Below are 16,934 nucleotides of genomic sequence, written 5' to 3'. Positions count from 1 at the left end.
GGGCGACAGAGCGAGACTCCGTCTCAAAAAAAAAAAAAGTCTACTGTTGACTTGAAGCCTTACAGATAACATAAGCAGTCAATTAACACATAGACTAGTATCTATTAGGTTGTGTGAAAGCAGTTGCGGTTTTTTCCATTACTTTCAAAAGCAAAACCGCAATTACTTTTGCATCAACCTAATGTGTATATTTCATGTATTCATGACATATCTTAAAATTTTTTTGTGTGTTTCTAGGCTACACGATTCATCTGCGTTTTGTCACAAATTTCCAAAAAATTTTCAAATGCATTTATTGAAAGAAAATTTGCATATAAATGGATTAATGCAGCTCAAATCCATGTTGTTGAAGAGTCAACTACATATTGTCTCATTGGTGTGAAATTTAGGAATTAGGCTGTGCTGGTAGTTGTATGATCTTAGGTAAGTTGCCTCTCGAAGCCCCATTTGTCTTATTTGTAAAATAAAGGTAGTGGTCCTGGCTAAAACACTCTTTAAAATCCCTTCCAGTCTGCCAGCCTGTGACTTTTCTGCCACTGCTGGTCATTACATAGGCAAGTGTACAATCTAATGCCTGCCTCCTTAGGAGCATTTTTTATGTTGTTTAAACTAGGAGCAAACATTAATCGTTGCATCTCTTAAAGCAGCTTGGAAGCACTTCCCAGACACTTCTAAGTGAATGAAAGAATATGCATTTGGAATCCTGTGAGTTGACCCTTTACGTTCCAAGGAGAAACACCTGAGAGCTTTGTCAGTCCGTTATTATAAACCTGCTACTACAGAGTGTCACTTTCAACGTTTATCAGTTTATCAGAGCTGCTATTTTTCTGGTTTTAAATGGCCACTTTTTTTTCCATGTTTTTACATTTTCCTCTTTTCATCACCAGCATTAGTAGTTGGTGTTTTTTGGGGAAGGCATTTTTTCCCCAAAGAAATAAGTTATTGCTTGAGAAGAATGCCTGTATACACAACAAACAGAAGTCATCTTCAGGTGCTGTTGTGCTGGGTCATTAGCCACACAGCCTCACCAGGCGTCCTCAAGGCTGTGCAGAGCCACTGCAGAAGCACAACTCAAAACCTTGTCTTTGCAAAACTGCCAGGGACTCTTAGTGTGTTTTACTTACTCCTTTGCTCTGAATGGAACAATGCTCCTGAATGGTAGAGAAGACCCCCGGTCGTCAGTGTGTCACGCGTACGGCAATCACAAATTGAGTTAGTTTACAATTTGTCATTTCCCGGTCCCAGGTTCCAGCCTCCTTTCAGGAATGATGCCAATGAGAGATAAGGATATGCAGCGCCATGATTTTTTACGAAAGTCAGTGGGAGACTCAACAGGGCTGCATGAACTTTGTAATATTTAAGCTCAGTTTAACCTTTTTATACCTCATTCTTTGTGGCACAAGATCTTCCCCGTTCTCACAAGGCAGCTTTCCACCTCTAATGACTATTACTTTGTTGGCATGTGTCGTTTTAGCTCTAGAATACTTACAATGATTACCATAGCTGGAATGCGTTTCTCTTCTTCTCATTTTATCTGTTTCCACACAAGATCTTGGCAACATTTATTCCTTCCCCTGAATTCCTAGACTTTCCACGTTGTATTTTTATTTTTTCCATCTAACCCTGATTATTTGCATCCTCTGGTGCAATATGTTTTCCTTTTGCTCAAACTGCCCAGTCAACAAGTAGTCTGAGTGCTCTCCATCCTGATGTTTCCATCCTGTGCCATGTTTTCGTTTCAGCCATAGTGAACCACTTGCTCCCCTCCAAGTCCTGCACTTTGCAGCTCCTCTGAGCCTTTGCCTGTGCTGTTCCACACTCGTGGCCTAACTGAAGACTCATCTGGAGTGCTTTTCTCCACCCAGGAGGTCTTCTCTGGCCACTCCCCACCGGCAGCCCCAGATACTCCACCTGTGTTCACCCACAGCATCCTTCTTGGGTTGTGAACATCTTTGTCTCCTTGAAGACAGAATCTGTGCAGTGTTTGTGTTCCTATCTTTGTTTTGGTGCTCAAATACATTGAATAGGAATTTTTAGTTTGCATGTTGTGACACGGAAAACCTACTGCCTAAGGTAATATGGTTCTCCTTCAGACTGTGCTCTGAAAGTTCTTCCTAGTAATCTCTAGAAGTAATTCTGTACAAAGCAGGAGATTTGGCAGGAACTATATGTTTTCGAATCTGGCAGGCCAGGAGGGTTTAAGGTGGCTATTGAAGATTTTACAAATGCCATTTATACCAAAGAAACAGCAGTAGCATTTATCACTTGCTTTCTTGGCTGCAAAAATGTCTTGGCTGAGCCAAAGCTGATTACGTTGGCCATGCAACCAAGGTAATTTATTCATCATACACAAAATCTCCCCTTAACTAAAATCAGAATTTTAAGTGCTGACTGAAAGGAGAGCTAATGTATCTATCAGTGCACAATCATCCTGTAGACCAAAAAGGCACTTAAGAGTACTTTTTAATTGTTTTCTTTCCTAAACTTAATTATTGTTGACTTTTGCTTGCAGATGTCTAATAATTAACTTATTCATAGAACATTAGTCTGTATTTTTTTTTTGTCTTTACCACTCTCTAATTCATATTTTGCATGTCGTGGGGCTTTATATCTACATAAAGCTTTTCCAGATTTCTGGGTAGCTTTTATTAACAATACCTTATAAAACACAGGCTCAACTGAATCCCTTTCCTGGGAGAAATTTGATATCTTGAGAGAACCAAGATTTCTGTTCTTCACATTTCTCTGATTTATAGATATGTCTCCCACTTGCCTCCCTAAACCCTAATGATCACCACTCATCGTCTTGGTCCACCCGGAATCCAACACTGTAGACTTTCTTCTCTGGTTGTTGACAACTTAAAATGAATGCCAGGCTGAGAGTTCTCCGATTCCTAGCTTTCTTCACAGACAATCTGCCCTTGAGGCTGAGCAGACCTAAGTGGGCATTCCACTCCCAGTTAAATCCCCTGACAGTTTCCCCTACTGGTTTACTTGCAAAATAGATCCTTCAAAGAGGGTTCATTTTGCTGTCTCCATCCCTGTGTCCAGTGTGTGTGTGGTGGTGGTAGTGTGGGAAGGGGACACTGCATGTGCTCTGAAATACATACTGCAATTTTAAGTTTCTCAGCTTGCTAATAGTACAATGAAGAGACCAGAGGTTGAGGGACCCCTGAAGGGTTGAGAATAGGTAGATGTGTGTATACAAATAAAACACGGTGGGGTTTAAATGTTGTCTTCTTGTTAGCAAGTGCAAATTAAAGGAAATAGGCCACTGAGTGGTGTTCTCTCATTCGGTGTTCCGTTTTCTCCTCATTGCATCCTCTCTTCCTACCCCCTAATTCTACCTCCTTTCTTTGGGAAGTTAGCCTCGTCTTTCTTGGGCATGCTGATCCATATATCTTTCAAAAACGTCTAGTTTGATCTGCACAGATGAGGTGCTGGTTTCTCAGTAGCTCCAACCCCATCTCCAACCTCCAGCCTCTTTCAGGAAGGAAGCCCCTGTGGGCCCCTCCCGGTGGTAGGGCATGCCGTTGCTGTGTGCTAGACTCTTTGTTATTTGGTTCAACAGTAGCCTCAGTGCTAGTAGTCTCAGTTCTTTTTCCCCTCGGAATTTGAGGAGGTGAAGAAATCTCGTTTCTTCAGGAATCTTTAGAGGGGAAGAGTTTCTGCAGGCTGATAGATGAATCTCATTCGGTACATGGTATGTTATGTGGACACAGAAGCAACCTTTCAGCTTCACTCGTTGACCATAGATGTGACCATCTATTTGGGCTGGGAGGAATCCTGGTCCATGTGGCCCGGGGGAGAAATCTGTTTTCTCTCTGAATGTCTTTTTCTTGTCCTTAAAAGACATATTCTCTAGGGGGTTGTCTTAAATCCTCTGTCAGTGGTGGCCAACTCTCCTTTTTTCTCAGGGAGGAAGATGAGTACTCAGAACTGCGATCAGAACTCAGCCAGAGCCAACACGAGGTCAACGAGGACTCTCGAAGCATGGACCAAGACCAGACCTCTGTCTCTATCCCCGAAAACCAGTCTACCATGGTCACTGCTGACATGGGTGAGTCTGCCTGCCGTTACCACCAACCCAGAGTTTGGTTTCTGGATTGTAATAGAAATTTTAGAAATGTGAGGCAGCCTGAATTAAAATTTAATTTTTCAAGGAGTTTACTGAGTGGATAAAGTCACATGTATTTCAGTCCCTTACACATTACTTTGTTGGTCAAATGGAACTAAAGCTTTCTGCTCTGATACAGTTGTGATTCAAACATAAGTCACTTCTATTTGAAAATTCTGGAAGTAGGGAACCAGTTTAAAAGACTGTCACAGCATTCCAAGTTACAGTAGTATCTGAACTATGATGGTGAGAATGGAAGGGATGGGATGGGGGCCAACACGTTGCGGTGGAAGAACCCCAAGAGGTTTTAACAACTACTTGGGTTGGGTAAGAAGGAGGAGTCCAAAATGACGCCAATGTGTTGTTCCTCAGTGACTAAGAGAAGGATCATATATATATTCCTTAGTAAGGAAGTTTTGTTGAGAAATGAGTTGGGAAATAGTCATCTTATGTTTGAGGTTGTAGGGAAATATCCATATGTAAATATCTGGTATGATGTATTTTAAACTGCAGGGTGTGACCTATTGGGTCTTGTAATTCTATGAAAAAGTATTTTTAAATGAAAGCTAATGGGAAAGCAAGTGACAATATTGTTTCATGAAATTTGTTTCTTGCATCTTTGTAGGCAGTAAGTTGCCAAATGAATGTTCTAACTGGGTTGCAGTCAAAATGTTACAAAACCACTGGTCTTGCCTACCTGGATATTTGGAAAGAGACTGAGGCTTACGGAAGAGGCTTTGAAGTGATCTGGGCTAAGGTGATCCCTGTGGTTTGAAGGGTGTGGAGTCAAAAGAGGGAGGAGCAGCATGTCTTAGGACAGACACGTTTACATGTCTGGGAGAGAGGGAAGAAGAACCAGGAGAAAGAAGAGTGCATACAGTCGGTTTTCTTGAGTTTTATAATGAGTTTTTCTTGGAAGTTAAAGTCTTGTTGGGGAGAGGGATTTTAATCAAATATTACATATTTGAGTTTAATTAAAATCTTGTAAGCGCTACAACATTACGGAACACAGCAGTATGAGAGTGTATCCCAAGAAATTTGATTCGGTCGGGGTTACAAGAAGGCTTCCTCTAGGAAGGCGTTTGACCTCAGATCTGGAGGATCAGTAGGAATTAGGCAGGTCAAGGAAGAGAATAGCATCCAACGAGGGAGAGGAATGCATTTAAGGAGGTGACTGAAGATCATCATGGATAGAGGACAGAGGTACAAGAGGGGAGCTGGAGAGGTAGGCAGGAGCTAGGCCATGCAGAGTCTTACAGGCCATGCTAGAGACCATGTTTGGTCTTTACCCAAAGATCCACAAGAAGCTGCTGAAAGATTTTTTAATAGTGGGGGAAGAGAATGAGATCATCAGATTTGCGTTTTGAATCAATCACTCTGTAGTGTGAAGAAAGAATCCATAGATGAAGAATGAGTTGGGGAGGCTAGCTTGGAAACTGTTGCAGAAGTCTAGATGGGCAAAATTGTTGCTCAGATTAGGGTGGTGGCAGCTGAGATTTAATAAAGATGTAAAATTGGCAAGGTTTGCTGAAGGATTGGAAAGCGATTGAAGGTGGAAGGGTGTGTATGCCCCATAAGAGCTTATTTGCACAATAGATGGATGACAGGGCCACTCACCAATAGGGCACATGGGAAATAGGACTCTGTGGTTTTGCTTTGAGTTTTGTTTTGCTTGGGGCAGGAACTATATGATAGGTGGAGATCGTGTGTTCTGTTTGTCCATGGGTTTATAGTGTCTTGAAGTATTTGAGCAGAGACGCTTCAGAAGGCAGTAGGTATTCAGATAAAAAAACCAAGAGGAGAGACCTGGGCTGAAGAAAAGCAGCTGGGAGTCATCAGGGTGTTTGCGCATGATAGTTGTTGACTCTGTCATTGCCCCATTTGTATCTTACTATCACATTGACATTTTAAATTATGTAATAGTATTTATTTGCTTGACTGACTCTCCCACTAAATTCCACTAGGCGGAGGCATGTTTGTTTCATCTCCTAGTAGATCTTCAGAGATTATCACAAGGCCTGGCACATAACATGTGTTTAAAGATAGTAGTGGGAATGAATGAATGAGGTAATCAACCAATTCACCAGTCAGCCAGCCAAAGATGAAGGAATAAAATGAGGAGAATGGTATTCTGGAAGCCAGTGTGGCAGAAGAGGCTCTAATAAGGAAGGAGCGATCAGTAGTCTGGATTGCATCTAAGGCCAAATAAAATGCATCGAAGCCATTACAGCTCTATGTTGGTAGCGGCTTAAACCAAGCAGAAGTATCATGAGGAGTGAAGACAATTCCCCCAATTAAACCGAACCCAGACCCTGGGCTTTATGTTACAATACACACAACTCCCTGCAACCAGACCATGCATGGGCCAAGTTCATACCAGCATGTAAGTTCACACTCACATCCTGACTTCATACAGGCATCATAAACCTCTAACCCTGGCGGCCTCAAGCTCCAGGACTCTGTCTTCCGCCTTAGGCAGCCAGACAGATTTAAACAGCCTGGAAATTGCTGATCATTGTAGAGTGTCAAACCTATACTGATCCCTCTATTCACTTCTCTCCAATTGTATTTTATGGAATTAATAAGTGACCTGCACTCCAACAAAGTTCCATAATTAAATAAGTTTGCGAAGTGCAGGGATAAACCCACTTACATGGATGTCTTTCCTGTGGGACTTCTTGGACCTCCTGACATGAGGTGGTATCTGTAGCACTGGTCCTCACACAGAAGCCAGCGTCCGCCTGTCTGCGCCATGGCATCCTCATTTCCCCAAACTATTCTTTTCATTCTGTCCCTCATTTAAAAACACATGGCTTAGTTATAACTGGTGGTAGCCTCTTTCCTGAGAAGACTGAGTTCCTGGAGGGGAGTGACCTTCCCTGCCCAGTGTTGACACATGTTCTCTGTCCACACATAGAAGCTTTTTTTCTCATTTAGTCAGCAGACTCACTTGGGGCTGTGCTAGGTACTGGGGATGAAAGACAGAATCTGCTGTCAGGTCACTTTGCTCCCACCCTCAAATCCTTCAAGCCTAGAGTTACTTGTAGATTCCCAGCATGCAGCCAACAGGGTGCTCCCTGCTTCTGGCCTCCTCCTTGGCCATTTGTCCTGTTTTACTTCCAGCTCCAGCCACTCTGGCCTCCTGGCTTCCTGTTCCTCCAGCCTGAGCTGCTTCTCCTGCCCGGGGCTCTGTGCTGGCTGTTCCTTCCTCCTGCAGCCCTTCTTCCTCAGCAGCTGTCTCTGCAAAGGACCCCCACCCTCCCCTCTAGAGTCATGCCTCATCCCTCACTCCTCTGCAGCCACTCGCCTCCCTTTTCCGGCTTCATTTTCTTTCATAGCATGGAGCACTCCCTGAGAATGGATTGTGTTTGTACTCTCTTCCTTGTGTGTTACCAAGTTTTATCTGGCTGTCATGCCAGAGTGCAGGCTCCACGCAGGCAGGGACTCACCTGCCGAATTTATCAGCACAGCAGTGCCTACACATAGGAGATACTCATATACTTGAGCAGCAGTGAATGAACCCCATCCCTAAGCTCACAGTTCTTTGGAGGATGCAGACAGGTCCACAGGGAAGACCTCACAGTGCAGTTAAGACTCCATAGCAGGCCTGCAGTGGCCCTAGTGATAACCTTGGGGAGGAGCGTGGAAGAATGCTTCCCAGAGGTCACAGCCGAGCAGGAATCCGGGGACTGAGTGGGGTCGGAGCCTGTGAGGAGGAGGGTGCACCGGGCAGGGCAGCTCTGCCAGATCCCCCAGGAGGACAAACACTTGGGCACAACAAGGAGGAGTTCATGAAAGCTGCTCACACAGCGCAGTCGTGTGTTTGTTCAGCGGAACTGGCCGTCTGCCTCTTCTTATTCCTTTGCCATTTTCCAATTAAATTTCTTCAACAGGGAAAAAAGCTTCCATATATAAGCACCATTATAGGAAATCATTTAAAAGTAGCCATTTCATTATAGTTGCTATATTTGCAAACCTGCATTAGTAACCCAGAGGTTTTCTCGAGCTGCCGAATTTGCCGCAGTATATTTGCCGATTTCCAAAGATAATAGGACTAAGTTCAGCCTATTCGCTTCATCAAAACACACTTTCTTTTGTTTTCATACCCCACCCATCAGAGTCCAGCTGCCCCTTCAGTAGGCTAGTTCCTGGGCACTGTCTTCCAAGCCCGGAGGAATACACGATCCAATTAAAAAGTGCTTTGACTTACCTAAGCAGTCAAATAAAGGAGAAAGATGCCAGCCACTGTCACGTTGCATGTTTTTTTAAAAAAAATTCCCTCTTTTCAAACCTGGTCACACAGTTGTTCAGAAAATAAAGGTAATTAAGTGGACAAAGCCAAGGTAGGAGTCACTGCTTAGAATTTTTATGTCCTCCATCTGGCAAAGGCTTGCCGTTAAAAGAGAGGGTGGATATACCAGCTAACATGCTTTACTCACTTACCCTGTGTCAAGCATTTACATGCATCCCTCATGTTTAATCCCCAACCCGGAAGGACGCCCTGGAGAGCTCCTCATCTGTAAAATTAGGATAATGGAGTTTAGAGAGGGTAAGTCACTTGTCCAAGGCCACAAAGCCAAGAAGTTGTTTTTGTTGTTGTCGCCTGTGTTTCTCTAGATGGCTTTCCTTTGATAGTCCTTGGTTTAAACAGGAAGACATGCCAGTGGTTCATTTCCTTTGCTTACTGCAGTCCTTTGAGGTCTCCAGGGCTGATGGGGGAATTAGGGAGCAGCTGTGTGATCACAAGCACCTGGCTTAATAGCGAAGCATTTGCAGTCAGATTTTGAGGCCCTTCATATTAAAATAGAAACAACACTCTTGGACCCAATCATTCTGGGTATTGCAATAGAGCAGAGCACAGATGTGTGCACACAGGCTTATTGCATCATGCATGTTAGAGCATGTTTGGTGTCCTTTCCTGCGGACCATTTTCCCACCTCTGTTAATGCAACAGCAGTGCTTTTCTGGAGCAATTGTTTCCAAAACAAAATCCCTGATCCCTGTGTATGGGCCTTTGCACAGCCAGTAAAGCGTTCTGTTATTTTGAGATCTCTTCTGATTTCAGGTGATAAATTTTTATTTTTCTAGAATTTAGCACTATCAAACTATTATACCCTCAGGGTTGACATATGAAACCATTATACCCTAAGGGTTGAACTCTACTCATACCCCAAGGTGTTCTATACATAGAATACCTTGCTTTCTGGTGTGATCACTTAGATTTTTCCTCTGTGTGAGTAGGTTTTGGAGGACAACCAAGGAAGAATTTACACATGAAACCTGGCTTTTTGGTGCAGTTGTGACTGTGAAATATGTTTGATGCTTAAGCCAGATTTTCCTGGCTTACTGGCTCACGAGGCTTAATGGCTTCAGGAAAAAGTGTTTATAAGCGTCAAGCAGCCACTCAGAGTGAGGAGAGAGGGTCGGGGCAGGGAAAGGCAGCCCTGCCTCTTCCAAAAACAGTTTTTGCAGACATGGAGAGAACTGTTTACACAGGTAAAGCAGGCTGTCTGGAGAATACTCGCTTTTTGCTAGGAATGAGGTGGCTAGTTGTCGGTGATCCTCTAGTCCACAGACTGAAAAGGTTAGACTGGACTGAAAGTTGTACTCTAACTAGTTGATATAACAGGCCAAGCCCTTTGTTACCTTTTTCTTTTCTTTATTTTGGCAACTTAATTTCTCTGGAGAGGGTCACGATGTGGATCGTCCCTGAGAACCAGGCAACAGTTTGAACACTGATTGACTGGAGCACTGTCTGGGGTGACTGTGTGTTTTCTCCCAGGGATCTGAGCCTGGTCAAATAAGACCTGTCTGCAAATGGTAGCAGAGCTAAGTGACTGAGGAGAACCCCCTAAAGTCATTCCAGAATCTTCCTTGGAGTAACCAGGGTTGAGAGCAGGAAAGGTCATTTTTCTACTTCAGTTTGTGTTACTTTGGAATATTTCCCCCACAGTCTGCAGTTCCATACATAACTTTTCAGTCCCCAGAAGAGACTTGGGGTATAAGATGGAAACGGAAAAGCATTAATCTACAGCCTTTTCTCAAAATGAGCTCCCACAGTTCTTGGGATTCATGAACTCCTATTATTAACATACACAGTCTTTATTTTCTAAACAGACCGTGTCTTTTAAGGTTGATTTTGTTTTGGTTATTTGAAGTTCATGACATCATTTTTCTTAAAACCAGCATTACAATAAAGGAGTGTTAGCTGCTGAAACCAGCCTCAGAAAGCCTATGTAATCTGTCATGGAAATAACTTCGGGACCTTGCTAGGGTTGTTACCGCATCCCCAGCCATCAGTGTGAACATTGCTGTTATGAGAAAATATTTTGTAGATCACGTTTGGATGCCAGAACCACATCTTCCCCCTCCTCCGGGCTGCATGGAAATCCTCTCACTCCTGTTAGCATGAGGGCCACAGGGCCTGGGATGAGTGCTAATGGAGGATCCACTGATTGTTCTCAAGGGCAGGAGACAGCCTGTCTAAAGGGGATCTGGAGCTGCCACAGGTGACCCAGGCAATAGGAAAAGGCCATTCGGACTGGAGGTTAGTGAGCCTGGGGAAGAGTGGGCAGAAATGAGGCCTGAGAGTTGGGCTGCGGCCAGTAACGATAGAGAGCCATGGAGGCACAGTGGAGAGGTTGGAATTTATCCTCTAAACATACTTCTATTTCTTCAGGATTACTTCTCAAAGGTATTGAATGATTAATTCTTTTCTTGTATATTGTCAGTTGCCGTTCCCTCTCTACCCCAAAGATTTCCTCCCATCCTCTGCAAAACTGGGTATTATTCTTTTAAAGCTGTGCCAATTCAGGTGATCAGCAGTCAAATAAGTAAAATGATTATATGTAGATTTGAACTTTTTTTCACATATGTGTGAAACAGAACTTTTCTGCCAGAAAAGTTCTGGCAGAAACCACTTGCAGAACATTTCTGCCACTGAGGCTGGAGGTAGATGGCTAGGAGTTATGTGGGGGTGCTGTGGCAGAGCAGAGTGGGGGATCCTAGGTGGACACCAAGGCCAGTAGAGGCTCGCAGTCACGGAGGACAGCTTCCTGGAGTTGATGTTAGGTTATCTTCCTTATCCCTTCATATTTATGACCAAGTTTGTTGATTCACAGAAACAGTGTCAGGAATCCAAAGTGACAACAGTGAAAATGAAAACAAATCTCCAGCTGGTAAGATTTTGCTAAAATAGAAGTTCTGAAAATGCAGCCTCGATTGCTTTGAGAAAAGAAACAGAGATCTGTAGTCAGAATGTGATGGGGTAGCAGCTTGCGCTTCTCAGGCCCCCCACCCTGACTTTGAAAGAGGAAATTTTCCTTGACCCCTTCTCAGGCCTCGTGACAGGGGTGCCTCGCTTACTCAGTCCGCAGCTCTCAACCCCTCGAGGAAGGAGGAGCACGCAGGTGAGTGGGTGCAGGGGCCAGAGCAAGTGCTTTTGAGCATCAGCAGGAGCAAAACTCTGGGATGACCCCACAGCAGTGTCTCGGGGGAAGACCTGTGACCCCCAAAGCTCCAGAGGGCATGTGTTACAGTGCTCTTTTAGCTTTGCCGTTCGTGGGCAGCTTAAGTGTTAAACAGCTCAGTGAGCCCTCTGCCTTTTCATGTGAGGCAGTTGCTCTCCACCACTGAAGGCAGAGGGTCAGTGTGACACCCTTTAGCATCTGCACCCATGGCACCCAAGCTCTTGTTTGGCATCCAGGAAAAATCAGGTCTCACAAAGAATTGAAGGGGGGTGAATACAGAGGATTTTATTGCCAATAAAAGTGGCTCTCCACAGGAAGGGGAGCTAGAAGGGGGATGGAACGGGAAGGTAATCTTCCCCTGGATTCTGGCTGTCCCCAGCCGTACTCCTCTCCAAAGCAATGGTGTCAAGCCATTGCTCTGAAGTCAAGCTGCTGCTCTCTGACATCAAACCACAGTCTCTGACATCCAGCTGCTTCTCTTCTTCTTCCCTTCTCTGCTCTCTGCCAGTTTGATCAGGGTTTTTATGGGATAGGATGGGGGGTGGGGTGGGCCATGGGTGATTTTGGAAAAGGCAGCCTTCCAGTGGGGAAAAAAGGTTGCGTATTCTCACTTTGGGCCACGGTTCTAGGCTTCAAGGTGGGGCTTCACCAGGGACCCTGCCCTTTTCTGCCTAGAATTTCTCTGCCTCCTGTCCCCGTCCACTTGTGCCTGTGTACTTGGTGATCATTTGGATGCGGAAGGCACACTTGCAGGAGAGCTCTCCTGTTCTGGTGGCTGCACTGAGAATTGGTCATCTTGTGCTCTCTGTGTTAAATCTCCACTGCAGCATATCCAGACCATGTGAGACCTTCTTGCCTAGAATGTTGAGGTATGTGTTTTCTCAACTTTTTATTTTAAAGATCTTCAAACTCACAGAAAAGGTAAAATAAGCCTCCATAAACCACTCATCTTAATCATCCAATTGTTAACATTTTGCCACATTTGATTTTTTTCTCTCTCTCGCTCGCATTTGTGTTTGTGTATACGTTTTTTTCTGAGCCATTTGAAAGTTGCAGACATCATGATGCTTCACCCCCTAAAGGCATATTTATAAACCTCTCAAGAAAGAACCTTCTCCTATAATAAACACAGTACCTTCATCACACCTGAGAATTTTACTACTGATGAAGCATTGACAATACACAGTCCATATTCAGATTTCCCCAGTTATCCCATTAATGTCCTTGGTTGCTTTGGTTTAGTCCCAGATCCAGTCAAGGCTCACACATTATATGTAGTTTTCATGTCTTTTGACTGTCCTTTAATCTAGAACAGATCCTCCCTCCTGCTGTTTTGTCTCTCGTGACATTGCCATTTTGAGGACGTCAGGTTAGTGGTGTCATAGAATGCCCTTCAATCTGATGATCTGATTGTTTTCTTACAAGATTTGAGGTTAACTTTTTTGTTTGTTTGTTTGTTTGTTTGCAAGAACATATGTGGGTTATGGTCCTCATTACCATGTTGCAGCAGGAGGGTCCTAATGTCAGTTTGTCCATTACAGGTGATATTGAGGAGTTTTTAAACTACCACAACATTGTTCTCATAAGTCCTCTTGTCTTAGGTAGACAGAGGCAACATGGGACACAAAGCAAGGGGTAACCTCTATGGATACTCTTTCTCCCTTCCTCCCAGACCTTTCAGTCGTCTCTTTGGTGTTTGGCCCTAAAAGATGACTATTCTGTTTTCTAATTTTCTATGTTACTTATTTTCAGTTTGTGTTTGTTCCTCAGTGGAATTAAAGAGGGCCTTGCTGTATGCAGAGTACAGAGGAATGCTCAAAAAAAAGCAACAGCCCTCCTGGTTTCAGCTCTAGAGCTACAACAAGATCTGAACTGTTATCCCTGGAATATAACATCTTGCCTTTACAGAAAGTCTGTGTTGGTGCTGAAAGAATCTGTAGGTCTTTCTTCCACCTTGAATTGCTTTACCAGGCATGATGTGTGCCCAGTCAGAAAAGAGGGGTGGGTGGTACGCATTGGCCCTCGGGAGGCGGCAAGGATATGGTGAATGGCCAATCCTGGCCTACAGATGCTTCTGTTTCTTAGCCTGGTTAAAATTCTCTGTGGCTTATGTCTCTAACTTCACTGACAGCTTTCTACCTTGGGGATCTTAATTGAAAACTTTCTACCTTATTAGCAGGCTGTGATAATGTCATGTGATATGTTTTAAATTTGATGATACTTGATTAACAAGTGAATTAACAAAAACTTGGGACTTTAAAAAGTTGGCTTATAAAAAGTCTTCCATTTATTTTACATGTTACTCTCATCCAGTGTCTGTAGAGCACACGTTCCATGCCCAGCACTGCGAGTCTCTGGGAACACACTGTTGAATGAATGAAATCATCAGCTTTCAGGGCTGAGTGCCAGAGGGCTGGGAAGGCTTCCTGGAAAATGAGATTTCAGGGCTGTATTAGTCCATTTTCACACTGCTGTAAAGAACTACCTGAGATTGGGTAATTTATAAAGAAAAGAGCTTTAATTGATTCACAGTTCCACAGGCTGTACAGGAAGCACGACTGGGGAAGCCTCAGGAAACTTAAAATTATGGCAGAAGGTGAAGGGGAAGCAAGCACATCTGACATGGCCAGAGAAGGAGGAAAAAGAGAGACAGGGGAGGTGCCACACACTTTTAAACAACCAGGTCTCGTGAGAACTCACTATCACAAGAACAACAAGGGAGAAGTCTGCCTCCACGATCCAGTAACCTCCCAACAAGCACCTCCTCCAGCACTGGCGATTAGAATTCAGGATGGTTTTTGGGCAAGGGCACAAACCCAAGCCGTATCAAAGGCAAAGCTTAGTCAAGACCCAGCATGGAAGGCTTCCAAACTAGGCAGATACCTAACCACTAGTGTCGAGCAAGTACCCATCCCCAGGAACATGTGCTTTTGGAAGCTGGAACTATACTTTGGAGCAAAGTCATTCTGGTAAAGAGGGGACTGCTTGGTTGGAATCAGGTGGACCGGGGGGTGTTTGTAACATCTCATTGTTAGAGCTGCACTTTTATTTGAGTTAGGATTTTTACAGGGCTTGTTTGTTTAAAAAAGCAACTTTTAACACCTGATTCAAAATGAACCAACTCTGCCATAGTTAATGGTGTCAACTCTGGTCATAGGCACAGCTGATCCTAAGTGAGAAAGAAGAAAACCAGCCTTGCCCACTGGCGTGTGTTTAAGCAGGAAGGCTCATTAGGGTTCTTAGTTTTCATAGCCCTGAATGTCCTCTTACCTCCTTTCCAGATTTCCAAAGTATAGTAAGTCCTCAGTGTCATTGATAGGTTCCTGGAAAATGCAACTTTAAATGAAATGACGTGTAACGATACCAGATTTATGGTTAATGGATATAATCAAGAGTTAACTTCCTGTAGTGTATTTGTGGTCACAGAAACATAAGTGAATTTCTAAATGGAAACCCAAAACACTTCTAATGTTAAACGTGGGAATAAACTTGAGCTATATGTACATTCAGGGCAGATTAATAAAAACAAGGGAGATAATTATTTAACCCCTTATTCCAGGTCAGTGTCGCAGGTAGCTGAGGCCTATCCCAGGAGCTCAGGGTACTGGATGGGAACCCACCCTGGCCAGGTGCCATCCCATCGCAGGACACACACATTCGTTCTCTCTGTCTCTCTGTCTCTGTCTCTCTGACTGGGACTATTTAGACACACCAATGAACCAAACGTGCTGAGCTTTGGGGTGTAGGGGAAACTGGAATACCCAAAGATAAGCCACACAGCCATGGGGAGGGGACAATGTGCAACCTTCACACAGACAGTGGCCCCAGCTGGGAATCCGTGTTTCCCTCCTCATCTATGTTATAATGAGACGATGTTGAACAAAATGTTATTTGAGGATCTGCCGTATGTGGGTCTTTCCCCAAACAGCAGCATAAAAACCTAAGGCTCTGGTTCTCATTAGAAAAATATAACCTGAGCTGTGTATTCTTGAGCTCTTATCAGGAGGCCAACTGAGGAAAACTGCATTTAGAAAAGAGGAAAAGGGCAGGAGGAGCCACTGACTCGGGTGGAGGCGGGCAGAGCGGAGGAGCACCGTGGGTTGGGCGTGCTGAGTCCCGGGGTCTGCGGCTGGCCCCTCCGCAGTTGGCTGTGGTTGAGAAGCTGGGCCCAGCATTGTCAGATCTTCTCATTTTACAAGAATAGCCATAAATTTTAGCAATTTTTAAAATGTTGACAATTAACTCAAAAACTATTTTAAAAATTTAAAAAAGGCCATGCCAGACACCATAATCCCACCCCATATGCAAGCACATCTTTGGCTGCAGATGACTGGTTTGCATCTATCTGCTGGACAAATGGAGAGGTCCGTTCCATCCAGTCTTCTGGGTCCTGTTCAGTCTTATCAGACAACTTTGAAGACTGAGTGCCAAGATTATGTGAGCCTGGTGCTCCCCAGAGTCCCTTTTACCTTGTACTTTAAATGGTCTGCAACTTTAATTTTAACTGAAGGTTAGCATAAGAAGAAACCATATGAAATCTGCATATGTGTGAAACTGGCTAAGGAGACTGGCGTCACATCACTTCACACCACGTATGAAGTACCGTGTACCCAAATCCTTCTAGTCTCTGTTGCCAAAAACACCTTGCCTCCCTTGTGAAACCAGAATGCTTCCTCCTTTCTGTTAGGAGATAATTCATATTTCCTCAGGCTGCCAGGAAGCTCAAGCCTAGCTGGAGGAGTCAGCCCTCAGCTGGGTCAGCCTCCGTTTGCTCGCAGCCTTTCCCTGATCCAGTCACCGTGTTTTCCCCTTATTTGTGGCTGCTTGTGATAAGCAACCTCAAATGCTTTGGAAAGAGGCACAGTACAAATACACTTAAAGGAATGTGTATTTGCTACCAAAGGCCTCCTCTCTGTCTCCTGGACATAGTAGCAGTTTCGTTTGATGTATAAAGCACAGCACAGGTGGCTCACGCCTGTAATCCCAGCCACTTGGGAAGCTGAGGTGGGAGGATTGAAGCCCAGGAGTTCGATACTAGCCTGGGCAATGTAATGAGACCCTGTCTCTGGAAAAATAATAATAAAAATAATTTTTAAAATAAAAAAATAAACTACAGCGAGGCTGAGGGAGAAAACCAGTGGGCCTTCCTCAGCTGCCCTTCATGGAGTTACGTGGCAGTGGGGGCCAGGGTTTTTCTAAAGAGTACATTACTCCCCCTTGTCCTTAGACTTCCCATATCTCTTTCTTCCTTCTCCTGCTCTCCAACCCACAGGGGAAAAAAATTTTTTTAATTAAATTACAATACCTCAAATCTTTTCTGAATGTACTGCCATTCCTGAAGGTTACTG

The 16,934-nt window shown here is 44.1% G+C and overlaps 1 protein-coding gene across 2 annotated transcripts in view; it reads left to right on the top strand.

Moving 5' to 3' along the window:
• Nucleotides 1-16,934, top strand: part of MCC (mutated in colorectal cancers) — a 471,854-nt gene that overhangs the window by 372,840 nt on the left and 82,080 nt on the right. For both annotated transcript variants that reach the window (XM_011963646.1, XM_011963647.1), the window contains one exon: nucleotides 3,918-4,060. In XM_011963646.1, coding sequence (XP_011819036.1) covers nucleotides 3,918-4,060 — 143 coding nt within the window. The remainder of the gene's footprint in view (nucleotides 1-3,917; nucleotides 4,061-16,934) is intronic.

Source organism: Colobus angolensis, unplaced genomic scaffold, assembly GCF_000951035.1.
Source record: "Colobus angolensis palliatus isolate OR3802 unplaced genomic scaffold, Cang.pa_1.0 Scaffold62, whole genome shotgun sequence".
NCBI classification, from domain to species: Eukaryota; Metazoa; Chordata; class Mammalia; order Primates; family Cercopithecidae; genus Colobus; species Colobus angolensis.
Note: the sequence above shows the minus strand (reverse complement) of the source record. Positions and strands in the feature narration are given on the sequence as shown.